General features: G+C 40.2%; 1 protein-coding gene and 1 pseudogene across 1 annotated transcript in view; both read left to right on the top strand.

The window, feature by feature from the left end:
* Positions 1-25,934, top strand: part of sema3b (sema domain, immunoglobulin domain (Ig), short basic domain, secreted, (semaphorin) 3B) — a 98,324-nt gene that overhangs the window by 732 nt on the left and 71,658 nt on the right. Inside the window, exon 2 of the mRNA XM_055165714.1 lies at positions 22,006-22,328. Coding sequence (XP_055021689.1) covers positions 22,196-22,328 — 133 coding nt within the window. The 5' untranslated portion in view covers positions 22,006-22,195. The remainder of the gene's footprint in view (positions 1-22,005; positions 22,329-25,934) is intronic.
* Positions 10,166-10,282, top strand: LOC129412463 (5S ribosomal RNA; annotated as a pseudogene).

The raw sequence follows: 25,934 nt of genomic DNA, 5'->3' as shown, positions 1-25,934 counted from the left end.
AGTTCTGGTTCTGTTTGTTTTAGACCAGATGCCCTTCCTGTAAAAATCCTGGTTTAGATCTACTTTAGACCTGGTTTTAGTCCTGGTTTAGATCTAGTTTAGACCTGATTTTAGTCCTGGTTTAGATCTAGTTTAGACCTGGTTTAGATCTAGTTTAGACCTGGATTTAGTCCTGGTTTAGATCTAGTTTAGACCTGATTTTAGTCCTGGTTTAGATCTAGTTTAGACCTGATTTTAGTCCTGGTTTAGATCTAGTTTAGACCTGATTTTAGTCCTGGTTTAGATCTAGTTTAGACCTGGTTTTAGTCCTGGTTTAGATCTAGTTTAGACCTGATTTTAGTCCTGGTTTAGTTTCCAGCAATGAGTGGAATTACCAATTTAAAAAAATTAAATAAATAAAAATAATGTGAAAACAGGAAAATCCCACAGTGTAATCCATTTATTTCAACAAAGTAACTGTAATCCAATTACCACTCACTGAAACAGTAACTGTAACTGAATACAGTTACTCATAATTTGTACTCTGATTACATAACTCCGGTACATGTAATCTGTTACTCCCCAACACTGGTCCAAGTAAATTATTAGTATTATACATTTTCTAATACCTTTTCCAGGCCGTGAGTTGAGATTTGCTTAGATTTTTTTTTTATGTTTGAGGTCCACATTTGTCACTAAAGCTCAGAAAAGTACTTTGGGTCTGGGGCTCTGGTGAATTGTTGGTACATGTACTTATACTTCTTCCGGGCAAACTGCAGTGATTTGAGTTTTGTTTTATTTTTACATCGGATGGTCGTCCTTGTTCTCTTCCTAAAACTCTGTTTATTCAGACTTGTCACGCGATATGAAGTGAATTGTTACTATTATACATTTTCTAATATTTTTCATAGAGATGATTCAGAACTGGTTTAATCTCTTATAGTGTAGACCTGGTTTAGACCTGGTTTAGACCTGGTTTAGACCTGGTTTAGACCTGATTTAATCCAGATTTAGATTTGGTTTAGTCTTGGTTGAGACCTGGTTTAGACTTGGTTAAGACGAGGTTCAGATCTGGTTTAGACCTGGGTTAAACCTGGTTTAGTTCTGATTTAGATCTCGTTTAGTCCTGGTTTAGACTTGGTGTAGTTCTAGTTTAGCCCTGGTTTAGAGCTCGTTTAGTGCTGGTTTAGACCTGGTTTAGTCCTGGTTTAGACTTGGTTTAGACTAGGTTCAGTTCTGGTTTAGACCTGGGTTAAACCTGGTTTAGTTCTGATTTAGATCTGGTTTAACCCTGGTTTAGACCTGGTTTAGTCCTGTTTTAATCCTGATTTAGATTTGGCTTAGTCCTGGTTTAGACCTGATTTACTGCTGATTTAGACCTGGTTTAGTTCTGGTTTAATCCTAATTTAGACTTGGTTTAGTTCTGATTTAGTCCTGGTTTAGACCTGGTTCAGATCTGGTTTAGTCCTGGTTTAGTCTTGGGTTAGACCTGGTTTAGTTCTGACTTAGGTCTGGTTTAGTCGTAGTTTAGATCTAGTTTAGACCTGGTTTAGACCTGTTTTAGACTTGGTTTAGACCTGGTTTCTGGTTTAGACCTGGTTAGACCTGGTTTAGTTAGTTACCTGGTTTAGTTCTGGTTTAGTTGGTTTACTGGTTTAGACTGGTTTAGACCTGTTTAGACCTGGTTTAGACCTGTTTTAGACTTGGTTTAGACCTGTTTTAGACCTGGTTTTTTAGACCTGGTTTCAGACCTGGTTTAGACCTGGTTTAGACCTGGTTCAGACCTGGTTTAGACCTGGTTTAGACCTGGTTTAGACCTGGTTTAGACCTGGTTTTAGACCGTTAGACCTGGTTTTAGACCTGGTTTAGACCTGGTTAGACCTGGTTTTTCTGGTTTAGGTCTGGTTTAGTCCTAGTTTAGATCTAGTTTAGACCTGGTTTAGACCTGTTTAGACCTGACCTGGTTTGGACCTGGTTCAGACTGGTTCTGGTTTAGACCTGGTTTAGACCTGGTTAGACTTGGTTTAGACCTGGTTTGGTTAGGTTTGGTTTACCTGGTTTAGACCTGGTTTGGTTTAGACCTGGTTTAGACCTGGTTTAGACCTGGTTCAGACCTGGTTTAGACCTGGTTTAGACCTGGTTGGACCTGGTTTAGACCGTTAGACCTGGTTTAGACCTGGTTTAGACCTGGTTCAGACCTGGTTTAGACCTGGTTCAGACCTGGTTTAGACCTGGTTCAGACCTGGTTTAGTCCTGGTTAAACCTACGTGTGCAGGTGCAGATGATTCCAGGTTTTGGCCTCGTCTTTTTTCACATTTCTTCCCGTTTAATCCTGATTTGATACACTTCTGTGCACTCTTCCCCCCGTCCGCTCCTATACAAATCCTGTATTGTCAGAGTTAAAGCGCGTCAGCCGCTGTGGAGTCGGCTTGTCCAAACTCCACAGGCTCAGATCACTTTGGCCCCGGGGCTCTTCTTCTCCCAAAACCTGGAATTACAGCATTCCCAGAGTTTCCTGCAGGAATTTCCCTTCCGACACCAAAAAAACCCAGCACTTTTTAACCAGGCGGCCGCTTATCCGTAATTACTGCGCACATTTTGTCCTTTATCTAAATGGATCTACGGGCTCAAGTGATTGGGAGATGTTGGGATAAAACACTGGACAATTGTCTGGATTTTGGTTGAATTATTTATTTCTCTTGATTTGACAAAGCTGTGGTGCATTATTTAAAGTCACACTATGTCACTTTTTCGGTGAGGGGTCAGCCACTTGCTCGTTTCCATGGAGATTTTATTACTTTGCCCAGAATATTACAGTGTTAAATTGATCCATAAATAAAATTCCTTGAAAATCTTGCATTTTTAAAGGACACATACAGTCAGTGTTGGGGAGTAACAGATTACATGTACCGGAGTTATGTAATCAGAGTACAAATTATGAGTAACTGTATTCAGTTACAGTTACTGTTTCAGTGAGTGGTAATTGGATTACAGTTACTTTGTTGAAATAAATGGATTACACGGTGGTATTTTTCTGTTTTCACATTTTGGGCTAAACCAGGACTAAGACCAGGACTAAACCAGGACTAAACCAGGTCTAAAACAGGACTAAAACAGGTCTAAAACAGGACTAAACCAGGTCTAAACCAGGTCTAAAACAGGACTAAACCAGGTCTAAACCAGGTCTAAACCAGGACTAAACCAGGTCTAAAACAGGACTAAACCAGGTCTAAACCAGGTCTAAACCAGGACTAAACCAGGTCTAAAACAGGTCTAAAACAGGACTAAACCAGGTCTACATCAGGTCTAAACCAGGTCTAAACCAGGTCTAAAACAGGACTAAACCAGGTCTAATCCAGGTCTAAAACAGGACTAAACCAGGTCTAAAACAGGACTAAAACAGGTCTAAACAGGTCTAAACCAGGACTAAACCAGGTCTAAACCAGGTCTAAAACAGGACTAAACCAGGTCTAATCCAGGTCTAAAACAGGACTAAACCAGGTCTAATCCAGGTCTAAACCAGGACTAAACCAGGTCTAAACCAGGTCTAAACCAGGACTAAACCAGGTCTAAAACAGGTCTAAAACAGGACTAAACAGGTCTAAAAGAGGAGTAAACCAGGTCTAAAACAGGACTAAACCAGGTCTAAAACAGGACTAAACCAGGTCTAAACCAGGTCTAAACCAGGTCTAACCAGGTCTAAACCAGGACTAAACCAGGTCTAAAACAGGACTAAACCAGGTCTAAATCCAGGTCTAAACCAGGACTAAAACAGGTCTAAAACCTGGTAGATCATTTTAATTATCAAGCTGAATCTAGTCAAATAAAGTCAAATGATCTTAATTTAAATCATTTTAATTTACCTAGAAATTGCTTCTTTTTTTTTCCGGTGTAGGAGCTTCATCTGTGAGTGGACTCGCCTTTCCACACTTCTGACTTTTAACATGACCCGTAGGCAGTGTTGGGAATGTTACTTTTAAAATGTATTCCCCTACAGATTACAGATTACATACCCCAAAATGTAGTTTGTAACAGAATCCATTAAATTACTTCAAGTGAGTAATGTAATCTGAATACTTTGGATTACTTGATATTGTCATGTTTTTTAAAACTACATGAATGTAACAACCACATCCTGAAAATTCTTTGTTTTCTTTGTTCTCTTCAAATTGACCCTGGTTTAGTCCTGGTTTAGTCCTGGTTTAGTCCTGGTTTAGTCCTGGTTTAGACCTGGTTTAGTCCTGGTTTAGTCCTGGTTTAGTCCTGGTTTAGACCTGGTTTAGTCCTGTTTAGACCTTTAGTCCTGGTTTAGTCCTGGTTTAGTCCTGGTTTAGTCCTGGTTTAGTCCTGGTTTAGACCTGGTTTAGTCCTGGTTTAGTCCTGGTTTAGACCTGGTTTACTGGTTTACCTGGTTTAGTTTAGTCCTGGTTTAGTCCTTTAGTCTGGTTTAGTCCTGGTTTAGACCTGGTTTTAGTCCTGGTTTAGTCCTGGTTTAGCTGGTTTTAGTCCTGGTTTAGTCCTGGTTTAGACTGGTTTAGTCCTGGTTTAGACCTGGTTAGTCCTGGTTTAGACCTGGTTTAGTCCTGGTTTTAGTCCTGGTTTAGTCCTGGTTTAGTCCTGGTTTAGTCCTGGTTTAGACCTGGTTTAGTCCTGGTTTAGTCCTGGTTTAGTCCTGGTTTAGTCCTGGTTTAGTCCTGGTTTAGTCCTGGTTTACCTGGATCCTGGTTTAGACCTGGTTTAGTCCTGGTTTAGTCCTGGTTTAGACCTGGTTTAGTCTTGGTTTAGACCTGGTTTTAGTCCTGGTTTAGACTTTAGTCCTGGTTTAGTCCTGGTTTAGTCCTGGTTTAGACCTGGTTTTAGTCCTGGTTTAGTCCTGGTTTAGACCTGGTTTAGTCCTGGTTTAGTCTGGTTTAGTCTGGTTTAGACCTGGTTTAGACCTGGTTTTAGTCCTGGTTTTTAGTCCTGGTTTAGTCCTGGTTTTAGTCCTGGTTTAGTCCTGGTTTAGACCTGGTTTAGACCTGGTTTTAGTCCTGGTTTAGACCTGGTTTTAGTCCTGGTTTAGACCTGGTTTAGACCTGGTTTTAGTCCTGGTTTAGACCTGGTTTAGACCTGGTTTAGCTCAAAATGTGAAAACAGGAAAATACCACTGTGTAATCTATTTACTTCAACAAAGTAACTGTAATCCAATTACCACTCACTGAAACAGTAACTGTAACTGAATACAGATACTCATAATTTGTACTCTGATTACATAACTCCGGTACATGTAATCTGTTACTCCCCAACACTGCCCGTGGGACTGACCTGACCGATAATGCCACAATGAGGAACATTCTAGGCAAATGTTTACATAGATTTAGATTTTTTAGTTTAACCGTACAATAAAATATTTTACCACGAATTCTGTTTTATAATGAAAACAGCAGCATTTCTTCAGTTGCCGTTGATGAAAAGAAGACGTAGCAGTAAATCTAAAACCGTCTGACAGAACACGGGGACCCGCTTCAAGTCCAGATGCGAGCGAGTCCTGGTCTGAGTCGGGACTACGATGTGCTCCACGGCCTCACATGGGCCTGGTTGAGTCCGGCTGTAGTCCAGCTCTGCACCTGCTCCTCGTTCTGCGGGATCTGGAACGCATTAACCCAGCACCTGCTTTTACTTAAGTGGTCTCATTTCAAACCACAACATGCGGCGAAGGAGAGGAGCGCCTTTAGTTTTCCTTTTCGAAATTAAACTGTTGTAATGTATGTCGTAATGCGGTCAGAGTGACATTTTTTTTGGGACGTAATGGGCGGCGGCTTAGGGGTTTAGGTCACAGCACGTGCAGGCTCCCAGTGACTGATTGGTTTCTGGCGCGGGAGATTTACTGTTTGTTAGTTTCATCTGGTCCAATAACGCTTTGAAGACTGGAAACGTACTGGTATTGGAGTATTTGTTTGTAAGCACTGGTCTATCTGAAGTTTGATAGACTTTAATCTGAGCTTTATTTAACGAGCTGGTTTAGGTGAGATCATTTGTGCTTTTAAAAATGTAGTAGTGGTAGTTTTATTTGGTCATTTTGCAGTACTACAAAACAAAACAAAACAAAACAAAGGCTACGTTCAGACTGCAGGGCTTAACGCTCAATCCTGATTTTTTTTGTGAAATCCGATGTTTTTGCGAGGTCGTTCACATTTCCAATTAAATGCGACTTGTATGTGACTCCAGTGTGAACGTTAAACAGCCCTGAAAGTGTCCCGCATGTGACACTGGAGACACGACGACGTCAACCGCAGCGAGCGTCTCTGTGTTTACAGAAGTTGTCCAAACACGGACGCAGCATTGAGCACCTGGAGATTTTAAAGTTCCTCTCGTACCGGAGCCAGAACATGAACAACTTACTTGTTTTAAGGAGGAGATTGAGAAGGAGAAGGACGAGGTTTTTGGTCGTGGTGTTTTGTGGGGCAGCGGCAGCGACGTCCGTTGAAAGGAACGTGTGGATGTGGAGACGGAGCCAAGAGTGGTGAGTGGTGATGTGCTTCACTTCAGTGACACAGAGTTTATTAACAATTTTCACCTACTTCAGCGCAGAATAGTGACGTTTGTGGCTTGTTGATAACGTGTAGGTCGAATGAATGCGCTTTGGCCGTTCAGACTGAAGTCACATGTCAAAAGATCAGATATGTATCAGTTTTAGAAGCACATATCCAAGTGTCCTGGGTCACATTTGAAAAAATCAAATCTGTGTGGTGTGTCATTAAAAGATCAGATATAAGCCAAAAAATCAGATTTGGGTCACTTCAGGCTGCAGTCTGAACACAGACTACGGTCAGACTGCAGCCTGAAATGACGCAAATCTGTTTTTTTTTTTGCCCTTATGTGACCTGTATCTCATCTTTTATTTTCAGTCTGAACGACACAGATCAGATTTTTTCAAATGCGACCCAGGCCACTTGGGTATGTGCTTCTAAAACTGATACATATCTGATCTTTTGGCATGCGACTTCAGTCTGAACGGTCAGGTCACATTCATCCCATCTACACGTCAGGCTCAGACTCTAGTCAATGGAGAGAAAGCGAGGTTAGCGAGTTTATTAAAATTTGGAGCGATTGCCGAACCAGTTTTTGAAATGATTACCAAAGAAATGTCCGAGTGAGTCTACAGACGGTCCTGGCTCCAATGTCAACAAAAAATACAGAGCCTGCGGGCCAAATACAAGGAGAATAAAGACTCAAATGTGGACGTGTAACTTGTCCATTTTACGAAGAACTGGACCGTATTTTGGGAGACAAGCCCAGCGTTTAGGCGACTTCCGTAAACGCCGAGCACACTCGCTGCGTTTGACATCGTCGTGTCCTCCAGTGCTCATGTGAGACACTTTTGGAGCGTTCAGAGTTCACACTGGAGATCACATACAAGTCGCATTCATTGGAAATGTGAAGGACCTCGCAACAAAATCGGATTTCACAAAAAAAATCCGAATTGAGCATTAAGCCCTACAGTCTGAACGAAGCCATAGAGTACAACCCCATGGATCAGGACCGAAAGGGTTTAGGCAGAAGTAAAAGTACTTATAATACCAAACCCTATTAAACAATGACACAGTTCCAAGAAAGAAAAGCAGCGTATGAACAACAAGTTTGCATTTACAATTTCACTTATGACTTACTGTAAATACAAGAGACAAAATATAAATTAAAACAAACTAAATTTAACGCATAATTCATTCATTTCAGAGCTCTATATCTTTCAAAACATAACACTTTATACTCTTTTTTAGCTTTTAGGCTTCTACAGTGTTAGACTTTTTTTTTTTTTTTTTTTAAACATCACTCAGAATGTTCCAAATACCAACCCCTTTGACAGAAATACAATCACTTTTTTTTTTTTTTTTTTTTTTTTTTTTAGTTCTTATTCTCATTTTTTAAAGATGCCAGTTTTGTTTTCATCTATGGTCGTACAAACTAATAATAATGATAAAGAAGGCACAAAATTGTATCGTTTATGATCGTATCAAAATAAAAGTTCATGTTAAAGAAAAAAAAAATCTCTCATTAGTTCTCAGTTGGTCCCTCTCACTTTTTTGTTGAAAACCAAAAATCTAAACCTCATCAATCACAGGCTCCTGAAAATGTGCTGTTTTAATCCATTTTATTTATTTTTTTTCTTGACTTTTTTCAACATCTTAGAACTTTTTTTTTTTTTTGGCTGTGTCTGCTAATGTGTGCATTGCGTCACCATGGTAACTGCTGAACATTCTGCCATAGAGATACATGTAGAACAGCCTCAGGAAAGTGTAAGCGAAGAGAGTGTTGCTCAGTCCCAATACTACAATTCAAAACCTGATGTAAAAAACGCTTGACACAGCAAATCTATTAAAGGTTGTATGGAGGATTTTTTTTAGTTTCAAACTGTCAGTGAAAGATTAAAATACCATTACAGAGACGAAGCAGCTTTGTAATTATGATGACCAAAAAAAAAAGAACAAAAATCGATCAACTGTGGACGTAGTGCGGCCAGATAAACATCAGCCAATAGAAAACGAGGCTCCCTCATTTTCTATTGGCTGTTAGGTTGTCAATTAAACTCCCTAGTGTAACTGACTCGTCGGAGCGCGGGGATTACGTGGTTTATGCAGCGGTTCTTAGAGGCTTTTTCGAACTGTCGCTTCCTCGCATTTCGCACAAAGTTTGTCGCGACGGCGCACGAGAATCCACGACCGGTTCGCCGCAAAAGAAAGTCCGTTTTTGAGGTTGCTGAAAGAAGAAGAGAAGAGGAAAAGGAGCAAAGCCAAACAGAGGTGATTCTTGGAGATCTCATCCAGCGATGGCGCGACCGAAGCAGACGAAGCGTCTAAAAACTGACGTGTCGGTCGCTGAATTACTTCTAGACAGGAAACTTCAACAGTAATTCTGAATGCGCACAAGGACTGTCGCTGTATTTCTCTTCCCTTAAAAAAATCCTCTATACAACCTTTAAGCAAAATTGACTTTTCAAAGCTTTTAGCCAAGTCATAGTTGTTTCCTCTTCTCATTTACCCTCTCGAAGTTGATTTTGCAGTTATTCATGCATGTTGGAGTAATCATTATACTAAAAAAAACTATATTCAAGACATCATCACTCAGATCTTTCCCCGTTTTCATCGCCCGCTGCTCTGTTACTTCCATCCATTCTGTCTAACCAAGGGAAGCCCAAACTTTCCTTTCCTTTCCTCGCTCATTTCCTCCGGCTCCTGAGGTCTTCCCCGGGGCCTTTGTCTTAATCGGTGATATGTGCAGGACAACTACAGTACCAGTTTGATCTTAAGTTGTCATCGCATTAACACAACCTTTCTGAAACATCTCACCTTCTGGGCCCTGCTCTGGTGATTCAATATTCTTGTGTGTTTCTCGAGATGTGTGCCTGTCCTCAGCTTCACCTGTCCCGCTCCTGTACTTCCTGGAAACAATAAAAAAAAAAAAAAACACTTATGATCAAACTCTGATCTCAGTCTGGAGCTCAACCAGGACTTTCCTTCAGGACTTTGGCAGAACATCGCGCTGACTGTCACCTGATGCGAAGGAGCAGACAGGAACAAATACAGAGGAGCAGAGCCAGAGTAAAGACACGAGCAGAGATAGAGAAAGAGACGGGAGCAGAGCCAGAGGAAGAGAGCTGCACAATATGTTTTGCAGATAACGTCAGATGTGTCCAGATTGAGATGTTTAGAATTGCGGAGACATATTGAATATATGAACAGAAGGATACTTAAGTTTAAAGCCAAGAATCAGGAAGCCAAGAGGAAAACCAATAAGGAATTTTATGGATGTAGTGACAAGACATAAATCTAGGAAAAACAGAGGAGATAGTCGGATGGAGAAGAGGATTCACTGTGGATTCCTCTCACGTGAACGGAACCTAAGGGATGGAATAGTTTTTGAGCTTGGTACATAGGTAAATCATAGCCAGAGTACAGAGGTATAAGCTGCGGCAGATCTCTCCTCCGATCTCAGGATCATGAGTTCAGTTCTCAGCTCAGACTATTTGCTTAATGTCCTCTCCGCTCTTCACCCCCATTTCACGCTCCTACACTGTCAAATAAAGCCATCTGGCAAAAAGGAGACATTTTTAAAGAACGAATATTATGCTTTAGTTGTGTTATTTGCTTTAAAAACGTGCTCTTGATTACCTTCCCGTTACCATGTCATGTTTTAGAACCTAATAATAATGTGTGGCCATACCGGCTTGTAAAAGCCTGATCCCGTCAGATCTCAGAAGCTCAGCAGGCTGGGCCTGGGTAGTACTTGGATGGAAGACCACTGGGAATTCCAGGTGCCACAGGGGGGTGCCAGTGGCAAAAAACTGTTGTTGTGTCCTTAGGCAAGACACTTCACCCACATTGCCTAGTATAAAAGTGGTGTGAGTGATGGTGGTGGTTGAAGGGGCCGATGGCGCAGATTGGCAGCCTCGCTTCCATCAGTCTGCCCCAGGGCAGCTGTGGCTACAGTAGTAGTTTACCACCACTGAGTGTGGAGTGACTGAATAATGAACTGAAAAGCTCTTTGGGTATCTTGAAAGGCACTATATAAATGCTATCAATAATAATATAAAGGCAAATTAAAGTACCGCACATTGTTTCCAAGCTTCACTGTTCTCCATACTGGGAACTGGTGCAGCTCGCCATCTGTTGGTAGCAGCAGGAATTACCATGATATATTAATGTAAGCACGCAGCACTAAAGAACTCAAATTGATCACAGAAATACTTCAAAAAGAGTCTGGTCATGTTTTTTGGACTTAAAAACTGTACAGGGTTTCTACCTATGACACAACAATCCTGGGAAAATTCAAACCGTGTGTTTTCCGAGGCTCTGACTTTGACTTTTTACGGAGGATTGCAGAAACCAGCGTGATTGAAGCTAAATACAACTCCAGATATGTTTTTGATACGCGAACGATGTTATAAAGTGGTTAAAACCTCAAAAAGAAAGTCAAGTTTGCATACGACGCGTCCTTTAATCGATGCATACTTTTGTTTCCCTTTGATTTGGACCAAACCCATGAATTTCCCAACACTCCACTGCCTTTTCAACCTCCCTTTTGTGCGCGCTCAGTGGCAGCTACAGGTTGCGCACTGTTCCCATAGGCGTGCATGCAGTCTGTAGTGAACTCCAGTCTCCCATAGTACTCTAGAGGAGGCTTTCCTTTGTCCCGTAGATGTTTTTTGGGGACTGCTTTCTGACCCCTCCCTCCCTCTCGCTCTCTCTCTTTTCTTTTTCAGTGTAATCCTGGCTCTTGGCTCATACTCGGAGCTCCATTCAAACCTATGAAAGAGGGTTTTATTAAGACCCTGTATTTTTCCTTTGCTTTCAGAGATTGTAGAGCGCTGTGAGGCTTGAGTGTGCGCGCCGCTAACCCGCTCCATGTGTACGCAGCCAGCCGTGCAAAATCGGCACAAAATTCTCTTTATTATGGTTTTACATGGGACCAGCTATGAGGGCTTGTTCAGAATGGAGTGGTATTGTTTTAAGGATTTTACGCATTTCAAGGCTATGTTCATGCAGCTCTAAGTGAATTGTCCATGTGGTACTGTGGCAGAGTGGTTATCCTGTTCAGAGAGAGGTTGGGGGTTAGACTCCTGATCTCTGCGAGGGGAGTGTGTTTTTGTGGTTTCTCCGAAAAAATACGGGTATTACTTTACTTTGAGTTAGATTTAGGCAAAAAATCGTAGACACTGTCTGACCTCGCAGCGTTAGATTTCGTTCGCTTGACTGTAGGCGGGTACTTTTTTCATTTAACCAATCGCTGCTATTTGGTCGTGACGTATGTAATGCTCCGCTTACGGGGCTAACTCGTATATTAAGCTTTTCCCAAATCCCGTAGGAAGAAGGGCAATAACGTCTTTCCCCTTGATGAAATTCACCAAACATTCTCTTTGTTCCAGCTTTAAATCCTGGATCTTGGGAATCGTTGCCAACACAGAATGTCTGGCTCTTTGCTGATTGGCTGGTGCCCCGACTTGCACTTCCAGGGTTCTTGCAAACCATCTAGTACAGGGGTGCTCACACTTTTTCAGCATGCGAGCTACTTACAAAATGACCAAGTCATAATGATCTACCTAATACAAAGCCAAGCAAACTGCACTGAAACACTCTGTGCCCCTTTTTTGGACCCTCACCCACAGTTTGAGAACCCCTTCTTTAAGAGAACTTCCTCTGACACTTTACACAAAACTGTGAAAAAAGTGAAGGAAGATTTTTAAACCTGTTTTTTAAAGTTCCAAACTGGAGTTGCATTCTTTTCTGGTTTTGCAGTGATATTTACCAGCCTCTGCACGTTTACCAAACCAAACGCACATCGTGACAAACACAGATGCATTTGTGCACTTTTGTTAGACTGATTGTTCAGCCAAATGTGGCAGTAGGTCTGTTCTGTAGATCCGCTCTATGCTGTAGACCTGCTTTGTGCCAACACTGGAACACAAATTTAGACTGGTTTTTGCTTCACGTTTGGTCTTGCTCTTCTAATCAGCCGCACTGTGGGAGGGGCTTGTGTTCGCTGTACGCAGGAAGGAGCGAGAGCGTGAAAAGGCGAGGGGCGGCGTGCTGACGTGAGGCAGATGGACAGGTAGGATGTTTAGGAAGTTGAACCTGCCCTGTGATGCACGCTGGTACACGAGGGCACACGCTGTCGCAGACGAGCCGTGCATAGGGAGCGTGTGTGTTTGTGATGCGCCGTAGAGTCTCCGCGGGTTTCAAATGAGCGCACAGGCTGCACTGAGACGCCCCACACGCTCCTGCACCCGCTACAAGTTTATTACCAACAGCAGCGGCCGTAATGAAATATGATCGCACTTGTTGAGTGTCAGACCTTGAGTCTGAGACGAGTACTAAGACATGGCGATCTACCCACACGACCTTGGCCATCGACTGGTAGATCGCGATTGACATATTGAGCACCCCTGGTCTAGTGTATTCTGATTCCTGACCAAATCGCTGGAGAGAAATGAAACTGAGCAAAGGCACTAAGTGGCGCCAGCCTGACTACACTGATGCACCGATCCAGCTTTTAAGTTCCGCTACCAATTCTGATAGCATTGCTTTAAGCATCTGCCGATACCCAAACAGTGCAGGAAATAAAAATACTTTATTTTTCTAAAAGCAAGAAATATTGTACGACAAAATGTGTTATGTTGCTCTTATTTACCTTTCAAGTAACTACAGAACAACTCTGTATATTTGAAGCTCAACCATTATGAGACTTTCTGGACCAACTATGACCAGTAAATAGTCTTATTACATGAATTCATAATCCCAACCAATTAGGGATATGCATTTTACAGTTTGATATTTATTGCGATATTTTGTGGGGGCTACTTTTTCCTTTTAAAAGCCTTGAAAATCCTTTGGTACTGTTATAATACGAAGAATTAAGATTTAAAAGTGCTTAGCAACAGTTATTTCTTCATGTAGTCTGCACTGACAACACCAAAGGATCATGGTCTATGTAGTTCCCTCTGTTTTTAGTTATTCAAAGTGCTTTACAGAATAAGAAGGACAATAAAATCACAAAGAAAGAGATTAAAATATCCATATCTATTCATTTAAACACGGACACTTGCAATTCAGTATAATGTGATGGCCTCAGATGTTATTGTGAGACTTTGACGATACGAAATCATGATATTACGGCTATTGTTACACCTGTACAACCAACCAATATCTGCAGAAATGATATTTTGGAGCCAATACCTGATCCAGCAAATTTACATGGATCAGCGCCGATATTCGATACCAGTATCGTATCAGTGCATTCCTACTTATTACCTTAAACTGCACCTCGGGGCACCGACAGCGTGATCTGGCAGGCGGTGCTTTATCATCAAAGTTTTTAGAATCATTTTAAATTAATAATTAGTTTTAAAAGTAACATGTAAAATAATCATCTACTTCAGTGCACAAGACAAAAAAAAAACATAATGTCTTCTTTAAAAGCAGCAACAATTTTCTAAGTGATCTTCAATCTTCATTCATCCCCAAGAGGCACGTCAAAAAGATAAAAAGTGAAACTCTCTAGTCAGTGCGTGCTGCTGCTGCTGTGTCCTTGGGCAAAGACACTTTACCCATCTTGGTGATAGTTGAAGAGGTCAGTGACACAAACTATTGGCAGCCATCAGTCACCCCCAGGGCAGCTGTGGCTACAGAAGACGAATGTGTGAGAAGTAAAGTGTAATATCAAGTTTCGGTCCAGTATCTTCTTGAGCCTAAAAGTGTACTCATCTTTAAAGAGGGTGTATTATGCAAAATCAATACATTTTTTATATATTTTTTTGCTTTCTACTATGTTATAATGTTGTTCCCTCATCAAAAACATGCCTGAAGAGGTTTTTAGATGTCATTTGTATGTATTTTAGCCATCTCTCTGGGCTCTATTCGAGATAGATTTGAGATTCTGTGCAATGCTCCGCCCACAAGCCTTTGTCACCAATGCTCCCACATGACAATTCTCCATAAATATACAAAACATAAAAAAATAAAAAAAAAATGTACACAGCAACTTGACAAACCTGATGCAATATGCAATGCACGATGCAGGCTGATTGTGTTGTGATAGCGCTCTGAAAGGGGAGTGACTTAGTGCAAGGAGCAAATGAAGAGAAGACTTCAAGCATCAGTGGAAACGTATAAAACATGTTAATACGTTTTTTTCAGTGAATATAGCATTTCCCAAACAATACAAGGTAAAATAGTGATCTGAATATGTTACATGTCAGCAGATAAGACCCCATAGAAGTAAAATACACCCTCTTTGGTCCAATTGAATGTTGAAAAGAAAAAGAAATGGGCTACATTTAATGTCCAAATAGGCGACTTATGGATCCTTTTATCACTGGTTTAATTACTGTTTTTCATAGTTTAAAACCTGAGTAATACTAATTGTTCAGAGACACACGATCACTCAGTCAACAATAAAATATCCTCATTAATGTTCGATAATGGTCAAATCACCTTTATTTTGTGATTTACGAGTAATGTTTATTGACTTGTGAAGGTTTGTGACTTTTAAAATATCCCCAGATAAAAAGTTTGTGAAATACTGAGCTAAATGACATGATGTAGGGAGGAGCTTGGTTGTGGGACTGCCTCACCTGCCGCTCCTGACTGAATGTTTCTGGTACTCCACCACTGTCACTGTTTCCCCTCTGCTCTCCACTCAACTCCAAACGCGGCGGCTGCTGTGTACTGTCTGCCCAGCTTCCCTGGGGGCGACCAAGGCAAACGTACGGCTTGTGAACAGAGCGTCTAGAAGCCGTCAGGGGCTCTCTACCAACAGTTTTTAATATTTATCAGAAAATAACTACTCAGTATTCTGTTTGAGTGTAATTTTGGGATATTTAGGGCCAGATTCGAGATTCAGGACAAAAGCATAGGTTTCAGGGCTGTCCCGAATTTTTTGAGACGTCTGGTCACTCTGAGTTTTCTGATCATGGGGAAAGTCTTGAGGCGTGGTTCAAATCTTTCAAGGAGACAGGGACAGAGAATAAAGCAACATTTTGGAGTCTTATCTGCATCTACTCTATGTACAATCTTTGTCAACAGTAAAGACAAAAGCTCCATCTAAAAGCACTGAATAGCTCTATCCGGATGGGACCTCATTACCAATTACTCTTCCATTTACTAACTTTTACAAGCACAAAAGTTCCACCAGCGTGTAACTCTAACCTCTGCTCATCGGTACAACTTCAGTGACTTTACAAATCTCTCATATCTTGTTGTGTGACAGCATACACTGTATATATAAATGCACATAGCTAATCCACAAGCTGCTGCATTCCAAATAGGAAGTGTTCATGGGGGCATTTTTGGCTCTATCGACTCTGGCTCTAATTAACTTTACTGTATTTCTCTCTGACTGTAAGTCGCTCCAGAGTATAAGTTGCACCAGCCAAAAAATGTGCAATAAAGAAGAAAAAAACATATGTAAGTCACACTTTTTGGGGGAAATTTATTTTATAAAATCAGAGACCAGGAACTGACATTTCATCTTGAAAGGCAAGTTCTAGTAATAAGAATAGAAGAGAGAACAACAGACTGTTAACGTCACATATGAACAGTTCTTCAGATAAATATAACATAAACAACAGAACAGAACATAAGTTTACCAAACTCTCCATCTCACTCCAAATCACTAAATCCATTGAATTCTTCATCCTCTGTGTCACTTTTGAGCAACTCTGTGACCTCCGGAGGTAAACAGAGCGCCGCTTCCTCTTCTGTGTCGCTGTCGTCAGATTCAGCATCAGTTCCAGTTAGAATTATTCCGGCCTTTCTAAATCCCGACAGGATGGTTTCGGTGTCACTGAAGTCACTTACATTTTAAATTTTCCGTGGTACAGAAGTAACGGTGCGATCGATTGACATGACAGACAGGACAGAGGCTCTTTCTGCAGGAGACATGCGCAGTAGAGCCAAGTGACAGTGGTTCAGGAGTAATAGACACAGACACACAAGCCTAGAACGCCCTCTCGAGGCTGTCAGTGTGAAAACTTAAGTCGCAGGACCACCCGAACCATGAAAAAAAAGTGCGATTTATAGTCCGAAAAATACGGTACATTGAAAAATTGTCCCCCCTCTCTCTGTGACTGCTGCAGTGAGCTTTGTCACTTTGGTTTTAAAATATTCGTATTAACTCGCTCTACTTGATCCTGGTGTTTATATTATTTATAAATAAATTCCTATTCCTAAACTCAGCTCCAAATTCACCCTTATAACTTCTAGCATTTGAGCTTCATTTGAAAAAGGCACAGTCACAGTCCCTTATAGTCCACTTCTTTATACAGTCTATGTGTGACATCCAGAAATCTTTTACAACAAGAAAAAAAGTGGTAGTGGACGGCGGGCTTTAGAGGTCTGAGTTGTGGTTTGGACAGAAGGATCTCCACGGGGCTCCTCTCCCACACTCTGAGCAGTAATGACCTGGCACTAAGCTCACACATGATGAATGAGAGAGCAGACAGAGACGGATGGAAGCCTAAATCTGAGCGCACAGCTAAAAGAACCAGCATTTGGACCAAAGAGTCTATTTAAAGTTCCCCACGATCTCATAAAGCGAAGTACAATGCAGGTCTGACTTCAGCCTGACCTGGTTTGAATCAGCGTTTTTGTCGGTCATGTGAGAAGTTCATGCGAGATTTTCTGAGATTAAAACAAAGATCAGGTCGCCCATAAAGAGCTTAAACTGCTAATCCAAGCTGGTGGGCCACACTGCCTCAGAAAGTTTATATTGTGGAACGTTACTAGCCTTTTCATGAATACTTTACCACTTTGCAGTATTATTTGGTATCAGGAAAATTCATTGTAAATCTGAACTAGAATCCGAGAACTATGAAGTATATAAAAAAGGATCATGCATGTTTAAATGTCCTGTACTACTTTATTTTATGATTTATGTTATAATGTTGTTTCCTTATCAAAAACAGTCCCGGAGTTGAGTTTTGTTTCATTCACACATGTTTAACACACAAATCCTGCATATTTAGACTTCTTGAAACAGAAAACTCTCTGTTCGACGTTGTCATTTGGTAAAAATTTAAGCCCTGGAATTGCCATCTTTATTGAATTTAAGGTTATCCCTCTCCAGGCAGGCGTTGCAGATTTGCAACAGCTAAATGCCAATTACATACTTACTCCAAATCCATATTTTATGAGCTTTTTTTACTCAGGAGCCTTTTTTCCCATCCATGCTGATAAACGTGGACGATGCAGACTGTGCAAGAATGGTTACACACAAACGACCTGCCAGAAGTGCAAAGTACTTTTGTTGTTTACAAAGGATAAAAATAGTTTCTTGGAGCACCACATGAAAAAGTGATGTTGTTCTGCCACTGTAAAGCTGTTACACTCTGCTTTATGTTTTCATTGTTATGAAAAGTGATATACACATAAAGTTAGTCGTTCATATCATTTTCAGTCTTCAGTGTTAATTTTCCACACCGGACCAATGCTGCAAATCTGCAACATCCCAGAACTCACTGGATGTGAAGGTCTCTCAAAAAAAAAAAGTCAGGATTGTATATTACTAACCCATATGATCATTTTCCCCAAATATCAGATTTTTTCCTGTTATTAATATTTAATTTGAGCCTGAGAGGGTTAAGAGTAGTTTTAAGGTGGAACAGAGCCTTTTGAGCTTTGGACATGTACACAGATAGCCACGCTGGCGCCACCTAATGTCTCCGCTCAGTTTCATTTCTCTCCAAGCGACTAGGTCAAGAATCGGAATACACTAGACGGTTTGCAAGAAGCCCCAAAGTTGTAAACGGCGCACCGGCCAATCAGCGTAGAGCTGTGAAGCCATGACGTCAAACTCAAGCGTCTGTCTGGGTCCCTTTTGTGGTGCAGCACAACAAAGCAGTTGAGATGGATGTAGACGAAGACATACATTCTGTGTTGGCAACAATTTCAGAGATCGAGCATTTAAAGCCGGAACAAAGAGAATGTTTGGCGAATTTTATCAAAGGGATAGACGTTATTGCCCTTCTTCCTACGGGATTTGGCTGCATTACATATGTCACGACCAAATAGCAGCGAGTGGTTAAATAAAAAAAGTACCCGCCTACCATCGAGCGAACAAATCCTAATGCTGCGAGGTTTCCACAAAGTGAAACCAGCTGATGAATCAGGCTAGTAGACAGACTAATGATAAAGGATTACTCAAACATGTGTGAATGAAACAAAACACAACTCCAAGAAGGTTTATGATGAAGTGACAACATTATAACATGGTTTAAAGTTCACAAGAGTCAATTTTGTGCAATATAGGCTGATGGAGATTATAGTGGAGACTCCTGTCGATCTATAAAGTGCAGAAACTGAATTTATTTCAAACTTCAACAATGTTTTGGTACTAGACCTCAAAAAATGCTTGATGGAAAATGGGATAAACACATCCAAACAAAGAGAACAATTCTTTTATATTTTGCTGTGATATCATCTACATGTATGTATATGGAGGAATGTTCAGCAGTTGCCATGGTGAAATTTCAAGACAAAAAAAAGAAAACGATTTAAACAGCACATTTTCAGGAGCCTATACGAGTGTTCATGGTTCTGTTTAGGTATTTGTTTGATTTTCAACAAAAAGGTGTGGCTGATTCTGAAAACTGAAAAAGTGTTGGCCAATACTATCGATCTTGTGACTAATTTTATTTGAGAGCGATTTGTTTAACATCACAAATCAGCTCTCCTGTTGTATTCAGATTGCGTTGAAACAAAGCTCAGCACAATTAAAGCCTAACTTCAGTGATAGATGGAGTGACCAGATTTTCAAAAAAAAAACAAAAAACAAAAAACTGGGACATCCTTTGTTATGGTTGGTTGGTAAAAATAAAATTGTGAAACGAGTGAGTGATTAAGGAAAACTGTTACGCACTCGGCACTAATGTGAGTCAGTATAGTCACATTTTCTTTGTATTTTTGTCATTTTTTAGCTGTATTTGACCTAAACAAATGGCAATTTATGTGTCTCTTTACTGTCGGCAGGGATCAGATTGGTCAAAAATAGGCGAGTTTCAGCTGACGTCATTGTTATTAAAAGCCCGCGTTGCATGCTGGGAAATATTTTGGTCGGAGGCAAGAAACACGATAGCGTCAAACACAGTGCGTAACCTCGCGTATTTATCTCTAATAATGGTAAATTCCTGCTGCATTATCGGATGCACAAATAGAAGGCATTTTCTTTTTCGCATTCTGAGTGAAAAAAGAACCGCTGAATTAAAAATGACTTTCAAACATCCGCAGAGCAAACGTAGAAGATCCTAACAAACCGTGGACTCCAACAAGTTCAACAACACATCGAGACTCTTGTAGACTTTCATCTTTTCTGCTGTGAATGGCCCAGGAGTTTCCACCAAGTCATTGTGGATATCGCCGAAGTGAATATTTGTCCAGGTAGTTGGCGATTCTGACCAGAAATTTGGTTTGGTCCACCTTTTGTCGGGGTTGAAAAGGGTGATTTGGCTCCATCGATGCTTATGACCAATTTCTGGTCAAATGGTCTTGGGTCCTCTGCCGTTAGAGTGGATAAATAACCGGGATCAATACCCTTTACGTGCTTTCTCGCTCCGTCCGTCATGTTGAATTAGTGTTGATTGCCGCCGACCAAAATAATTCCCAGCATGCAACGCGCGCTTTTGTCAACAATGAAACTCGCCTATAGGGACACCTGGGACATTTCTTGTATAAAACTGGGACAAATCACTGTTTTTGGATAAATCTGCTGAGACAGGGGACACAGGGCTCAAAACTGGAACTGTCCCGGGTAAAAAGAGACATCTGGTCACCTTAGAGATAGAGCTTCAGACAGATCAGTGCCACAGTTAGCGTCAAACCCCTAGGGAACAGAGAAAATATCAGTTACATTATCCAGAACTCTTTCAGCAGACATGACGTAGAAAAAATAACACTTGACATCAATCCTCACTTCCAGTTATAATAATGTGAGGTCTCTCTAGTTCTAGTAATAGAAGATCCCAGATGGACACGTTTCTGTACGCATAAAGCGATCAAAACCACATTACAAAAACTGAAAACTCACTCTGTCCAAACCAGTGCTCCATCATCACTATTCTCCTGCTTTTACTTTCAACGTTCAATCAATACAAACTTTCAATGCAGCGTTTTTCCTCTCTGCGCTCGGCTGCGGTCTCAAACCCACACACAGACGCAGCAGAGGGAGCAGAATGGAGCTATTGACCCTCCGGATAAAGACAGCAGTATGGAACAGTGAATGTACAGAGGCTGTGGTTATGGGCGACACACAGAACACTGAAGACAAGTGTGGACCCTATTGAAATAGACCAAACAGATACTTATAGAGGCTAAATGCTAATGTTAAACTCTAATAAAAGTATCTGGAGGTTTGTATTTGACGTTCCCTTTTTACATGTAGATACTTCTTGGGTATTGTGTATGTATGTACCAGTATATGAATGAATGAGTTTCCTATAAGGGCCATGAACTTAAATTTCACTAAATTGACGTGTGTTCCCCAGATATGAGGTAAACATATTAAAATCTAATATGGGTTTTACTGAAAACAGTTGTTATGTTGGTTTATATTCCACTATTTTGTGACCTGTGTTATAAAATTGTTTCCTCGAGTCAGACTTGAGTCACTATTTTTAAAATTTGAGATTTGACTTGACAAAATGGACTAAGACTTGGGACTCGATTTGGACTTGAAGGTCAGTGACCTGGGACCTGACTCGGACTTGAGCCCTGAGAAGACTTGATGCTTCTTTTAAAATATATATATAGAGATTTTTTTTTTTTTTAGAAAATATGTTTCTCTTTACAGTTGATACATGTGGTGCTGAATTTTACAGGAACAAACTGGAACATGTCTCTATCTCTGCTTCTCTGTTTGTTACTTTGGTTGTAACTGAAGTACTGTGATCCTCAAATGTACTACAGTAAAATACAGTACAATACAATAAAACAGAGGGAACTACAAAAAACACGATCCTAACCCATTTCAGTGCAGACTACACAACAAAATAACTGTTATTAAACACTTTTAAATCTTAATTATTTCTATTCTGACCGTAATGATTCACACTAAGATCATGTCAAAACATTAAAAAAGCAAAAAGTATTTCTACAACTCTTATGAAAATACTCATGTATAAATATACCATGACTTTTTAAGTACAGTTTAGTATAAAATTCATATAAATTGCAAAAATCTAAGATATATTTGGTACTTTGGTTTAAAAACTTGAAATGACTTGAAGCTCAAAGCAGACGACTTGGACTTGACTTGGACTTATGGGCCAGTGACTCGACTTGGATTTGCCTGCATTTGACTTGGGACTTGGCTCGGACTTGAGACTTACTTGAGATTTGCAAAACATCGACTCATGTCATGTTTTACACACGCTGCAGATTTGGGCTCTCGAACGGAAAACACTCTGTTCCACCTTGTGATGTCATGTCTTAATACAGGAAGTGTTTTATTTAACCCACATTTATGTATTTCTAAATGGATGTTTTTTGTGTTCTGTTTCAGGATTATTTCTCTTCAGTGATGCTTCGGTCTCTCTGTGGATTTGATGTGAACTACAACAACAACTGGAGGATTTAGCAACTCATTTTTCCAACATCAGTGGATTACTTTTTACTCATTTTCTCTTGGACTAATCTAAAAACTGGACCCAGGACTTGGATCCGGCACGTTTGGTCTTTTTTGTGGATTTAAAATGATGACTGTGATGATGCTAATGAGCTGCAGCGGGCTAATGCTGACGTTAGCATTAGCTGCAGCCTCGTCCTCCCGCTCCTCTTCCTCCTCCACGACTCCTTCAGCTCCCAGGATGAAACTGTCTTATAAAGGTAAGAACTGGGTTTGGTCTGGGTTAAATATTGTCTGTAGTGTAAGAAAACTCTGACTCACATTTGGTCACTCTGCTCTTGTTTTGGTCATGACTGAAAAACTACAAAATGGCGTCGTTATCATTTTTTTTTTTGCCACCTTCCGCCATATTGGTTTGTAGTTTATAATGTAAACAAACATAAACTCAAAAGTAGGGTGACCAGACATCCCTATTTACCCAGGATAGTCCCAGTTTTGAGCCCTGTGTCCCCTGTCCCAGCAGATTTATCAAAAAAAAAACAAAAAAACAGTGATTTGTCCCAGTTTTATACAAGAAATGTCCCAGATGTCCCTATTTTTGACCAATTTGAGCCCTGCCAACAGTAAAGAGACACATAAATTGTCATTTGTTTAGGTAAAATATAGAAAAGCTGCTTAAAAATGACCAAAACACAAAGAAAAAGTGACTATACTGACTCACATCAGTGCCGAGCAGTGCTGGAAGTATAAAAGTAACAAATTACTGTAATGCGTTGATTTTTGCTGTAATGCAGTAATATTCGGCATTACAGGGAAAAAAGTGGTAATATTTTATTCGGTACAAATGTCACTAATGCGCGTTACAATGCTTTTTTAACCTGGATTGAAGTGGTGGGTTTTTTCGTTTTTCTTCATACAAATTCACTAAAATCACCGCAATATCAGCAGCGGTGAAACGTCTGAGACACGCCCACGTAGACCGTCAGGAGACCGCGGGCGAAAGGACCGGCACAGAGGTCCGCGCTCCACGGGGCGAATCGCAGCTGATGCCGAATCACGCTTGGGGGTTCTCTCAGGGGTGGTTCTAGATTCCAAGTTCTAGTCCAAGATTAGTCCTGGTTTAGACCTGGTTTAGTCCTGGTTTAGTCTTGGTTTAGTCCTGGTTTAGTCTTGGTTTAGTCCTGGTTTAGTCCTGGTTCAGTTCTGGTTTAGTGCTGGTTTTGTCCTGGTTCAGTCCTGGTTCAGCTCTGGTTTAGACCTGGTTTAGTTCTGGTTCAGTTCTGGTTTAGTCCTGGTTTAGTCCTGGTTCAGTCCTGGTTCAGCTCTGGTTTAGACCTGGTTTAGTTCTGGTTTAGTCCTGGTTTTGTCCTGGTTCACCTCTGGTTTAGACCTGGTTCAGCTCTGGTTTAGATCTGATTTAATCCTGATTTAGTCCTGGTTTAGTTCTGGTTTAGTCCTGGTTCAGTCGATATACGGCGCAAAAGTTTGGCATCTTCGCACAGTTATTTTGGTGAGAGTAACTTTAAAGTGCTGCAATAGTCGTGTAATGTTTTACATTTAATTACAGTAATATTGTAATGTAACTAATGACTTTGAAATGACAGTAACAAGTAATTAATAACACATTACAGTTTTAAAGTAACTTGCTCAACAGCGATGCCGAGTGCATAACAATTTTCCTTAATTACGCACTCGTTTCACAATTTTAATTTTACTAACTGTACCAAGAACATAAAGAAAAATCCCGCACACCATTTTACTTGCAAAATGTGAGATTTATTAGGACAAACAATGCAACATTTCAGCACTAGGCCTTTTTTTTTTTTGCCTGATGATTTTTTTTAGCTGATTTTTACGCAGGATTTTTCTCTATGTCCTTGGGCTTCTCCGTCTCCTCCTCCTTTACGAAGTTCTCTTTCTTTTATACCAACTGTCCCAAACCATGTCCCAGTTTTTTATTTTGAAAATCCGGTCACCCTTCTCCAAAGGAAACACGCGCTAACTGCTCAAATATCAGTATTCAGTTTTTAGGAAAATTTCAGCTTTCCAGTGTTAGACTAATAACCCTCTCCTCCCATTAAACTCTATGAAACGCCACATAAAAACAGTCTGATAGAAACAACATGGCGCCGACTGCCGAAATATCCATCTGTAATCTGCACTGACCGCCCCGCATGACGTTAGTTGGCAAAAAAAGATTGTGACACCGATTTCCTTTTGAGTCTGGCTGCAGCTGCTCTGTGGAGTCGAGGTGGAGGTTTGGTGATACTGGCCGCAGAGTCGAAAGTTAATAATTTCCTCGTGGTTAAGTTTAAGGTTAGGTTCAAGGTTTGGGTTACGGGTGGATAATGGTGTGTAAAATGATTTGTTATATGATTCAAAGTCACTAAGTTCATATTGTATATCTGGTGGATTCTTAGCCGGGCATTTCTCTTCAGCGACCAGGTCAGGAATCGGAATGCACTAGACGGCTCGTAAAAACCCCAGAAGTGCAAGTTCGGGCACCAGCCAATCAGCGAAGAGCCATACATTCTGTGTTGGTAATGATTCCCGAGATCGAGGATTTAAAGCTAGTGTGAGATCATATTTTGACCCCCATAGTATAAACATACCGCTATAGTAAAGTGACTTCCCCCATAGGATTTTGACTCCCCTAAGTTTTTTCTTTAGTAGTCACTTATATGATCATTATTTCTCATGTAATTTACTTTTATTATGTATTGCCACATATTCACTTTCTTTTAAGGTGTTTTAAGGAATGTTTTGATGGAGAACGACTTGGTATTTTGTGTAAATGTAACGTATTATTAAAATTGCATATACAGAGCAATCTTGTCACTTTTTATATTGTATTTTACATTGTTATGGTTTTTAGTTTGCTATGTTCAGAAAATCCTTAATCATAATGTCAATTTAGGAAATGGTTTGTAAGGAAAACAACCTTGAATTTAGTCATGTTGTGTTATCATATCCCCTATTTGCAACATCCACTAAACTCAGAGTTTCAGCTGCTTCCCTCTGGTCAGAGGCTTTTTGTCCCAAGATCTAGAACGAATCGTTTTAAAAGGAGCTTCGTTCCAGCTGTTATTATACTTATGAATAAATTGTAATCTGTTTATCTAAGATTGTGTGTTTTTAACATATTTAATATTTATTGTGATTTTAGCCAAGCGTGATGGATGAATTTATTTGGTTGTTTATGGAACAAACCATTCTGCACTGGAGCACTGTAACACTTTATTTTGTAATTGTGATTTTATGTGTGTTTTGTGGATGAATGAAATGTGAAATGTGGAACCTGCCTCTCAAATCTGCAAAGCAAATTTACCTACGGGTACGAATAAAGCGACCTAACCTAACCTAACCATTTAACTTCTCAACTGATCACCCCTGTCTATTTTAACAAGATTCCAAATCATCATACATCACTGTGATTACTTAACTAATTAATAACTACTTATCACATGTTCAGTAAAATATGTGTTTAAACAACTAAGTAATTTTAAAAATTCAAAAGTTATAATTGACATTAAAAAAATGCATCTGAGTTCTTCAAAAACACTTTTAAATATGTCTATGTTTTAATTTGCAGATATAGTATTAATATTCAAAGTTTTTCTATAGAATTCAAGTTCTTTATTAATAAAATATAGATTTTCATAGGGGGGTCAACATACCATAATAGGATTCTGACCCCTCACCTCAGGTCAAAATCCTATACCACACCACAAAGAGAATGTTTGGTGAATTTTATCAAATGGAAAGACGTTATTGTCCTTCTTCCTACGGGATTTGGGAAAAGTTTAATATACCAGTTAGTCCCGTTAGAGGCGCATTACATACGTCACGACCAAACAGCAACAATT

This window comes from Boleophthalmus pectinirostris, unplaced genomic scaffold (genome assembly GCF_026225935.1).
Source record: "Boleophthalmus pectinirostris isolate CB_2022bp ecotype Guang Dong unplaced genomic scaffold, ASM2622593v1 HiC_scaffold_8, whole genome shotgun sequence".
NCBI lineage: Eukaryota > Metazoa > Chordata > Actinopteri > Gobiiformes > Gobiidae > Boleophthalmus > Boleophthalmus pectinirostris.
This window is presented reverse-complemented; position numbering and strand designations above follow the sequence as displayed.